Source organism: Lipotes vexillifer, unplaced genomic scaffold, assembly GCF_000442215.2.
Source record: "Lipotes vexillifer unplaced genomic scaffold, Lipotes_vexillifer_v1.1 C27025317, whole genome shotgun sequence".
Taxonomy (NCBI): Eukaryota; Metazoa; Chordata; class Mammalia; order Artiodactyla; family Lipotidae; genus Lipotes; species Lipotes vexillifer.
In genome coordinates this window covers 834-2,571 of record NW_006798432.1, presented here as the reverse complement: position 1 = coordinate 2,571, position 1,738 = coordinate 834, and the positions used below count along the sequence as shown (strand labels likewise).

General features: G+C 35.8%; 1 protein-coding gene across 1 annotated transcript; it reads right to left on the bottom strand.

Moving 5' to 3' along the window:
• Positions 1 to 497: 497 nt before the first annotated feature.
• On the bottom strand, positions 498 to 1,193 carry LOC103087260 (peroxisomal membrane protein PEX13-like; the record flags this gene model as incomplete). The annotated part of the gene is made up of 1 exon (XM_007470508.1): positions 498 to 1,193. A coding segment is annotated over exon 1 (355 nt), but the record flags the coding sequence as incomplete, so codon positions are not given.
• Between the last annotated feature and the right edge of the window lie 545 nt (positions 1,194 to 1,738).

Below are 1,738 nucleotides of genomic sequence, written 5' to 3'. Positions count from 1 at the left end.
ACATGTATACACTGATGTGTATAAAATGGATGAGTAATAAGAACCTGCTGTATAAAAAAATAATTAAAATAAAATTCAAGAAAATAATAATTTAAAAAAAGGCTCAATAAGTCTTATGTTTCTCCCCAACTGTCGTACTACTTACACTCTTTATGACTCATTACAATTACCTATTTATGTGTCTCGCCCACCTCTCTCCCAGTAAGTTTTGGAAAGATAAAGGGATTATGCCCTATGTTATCTTTGTATCTTCCACAGCATCAAGTTCTGTGACTTGTGAACAGTAGTTAAGTAATGTGTGCTGTTAAACTGAACTAACAAAGAATAAATCAAGAAGCCTGTTTTTGCTACATGTTCCTCTTCCAGTTTTGAAGTTCTTAACTGAAAATATAACTGGATCAAAATATTAAATACAAATGCATAAAGAAAGCTAATTTAATCTATTCTTGAAATTTGAGATTGTTATATGGGTTTTGAACCCATTTTATTACTCTTACCTGTTACTTCGTCACTGTGAGTAGACAGCAGTTTCCAGATGAGGTAAGGACCACCAAGGATAACAGCAAAGAACAAGAATATTGGCCAAGATTTTGCTGAGTTAGTTGCTCTGTCCTCAGCACCAAGGCAAGCCACAGTTCCTTCACTTTCTGCCCACAGGTCCTCATTCTCAGAGTCTCTTCTTAAACCTATCATCCACTGCAACCGTCTGTAAAGATACCTTATAGTCCTAACTAATGCAAAAGCTGAAAAAACCTTTGTGAAGTGTATTTTTAATCGGGAAAAGTGGTTTGCTACATCCAATACAGCCCTGAAACTGTTATAGACAGCTGAAAAGGTAGCATCCATCATCATACTGACAGAGGCAAATGCATGCACAATACTTTCAATGGACTGAAATGCACCTCTGCTGCTTTCTTCAGCTTGCTGAACAAATCTACTAGGTGGAAGATCATCTATACGAAGGCGGTTATAGCCCAACCCATTATACCCATAACTATAAGGGCTATAGCTTCCATAAAATGAATTTCCATAGGCACCATATCCAGAAGAAAATGAACTGTAAGCAGGTCTGAAAGTGTTCACATTACTGCTTCCTGTCTGCTGGGATGGCCTTGGAAGAACAGGCGGTGGCACTCTGGTAAGTGTTGGTTGTCCAGGTCTTGTCAATAAAGTAGGACCCAAATCAGCAGATCTAAAAGCAAAAAGGATTCAAAGTTGTAACTTAAGCACACAATAAATTCATTCAAAGTAACTATTAAACACTTTGTATATACCTAGTGTTATGACAGATCCTACTAAAGTTGTCTTAAAGTAAGGAATAGTCTCTAATATCCAGATGCTTAGAATCTGTGTTAAGACAAAATAGGTAAGATAAAATAGCTGACTGAACTCTATATTCTTGTTTACTTATGCTGCATTATTAGTAGTCTCTTCAAACTTTGGTTTCTTTTTAAGACACATGTCCATTTCCTCAGGGTTAGTTACAACTTGATATCTGTCCATCCTTACACCTAAATGGCACTATCTTAATTACTATAGTTTTATAATAGGTCTTAATATCCAATAAGACAAATCTTCCTACGCTATTCTTCATCTTCAAGAGTGTCTTGGCTATTTGACCCTTTGAATATCCATATATATTTTAGAATCAGAGTTTGAAGTTCTACACTGTTCTCCCCACAAAAGCCCTATTGAGATTCTGGTTTGGGATTACATTAAATTCGTAGATTAATTTGAG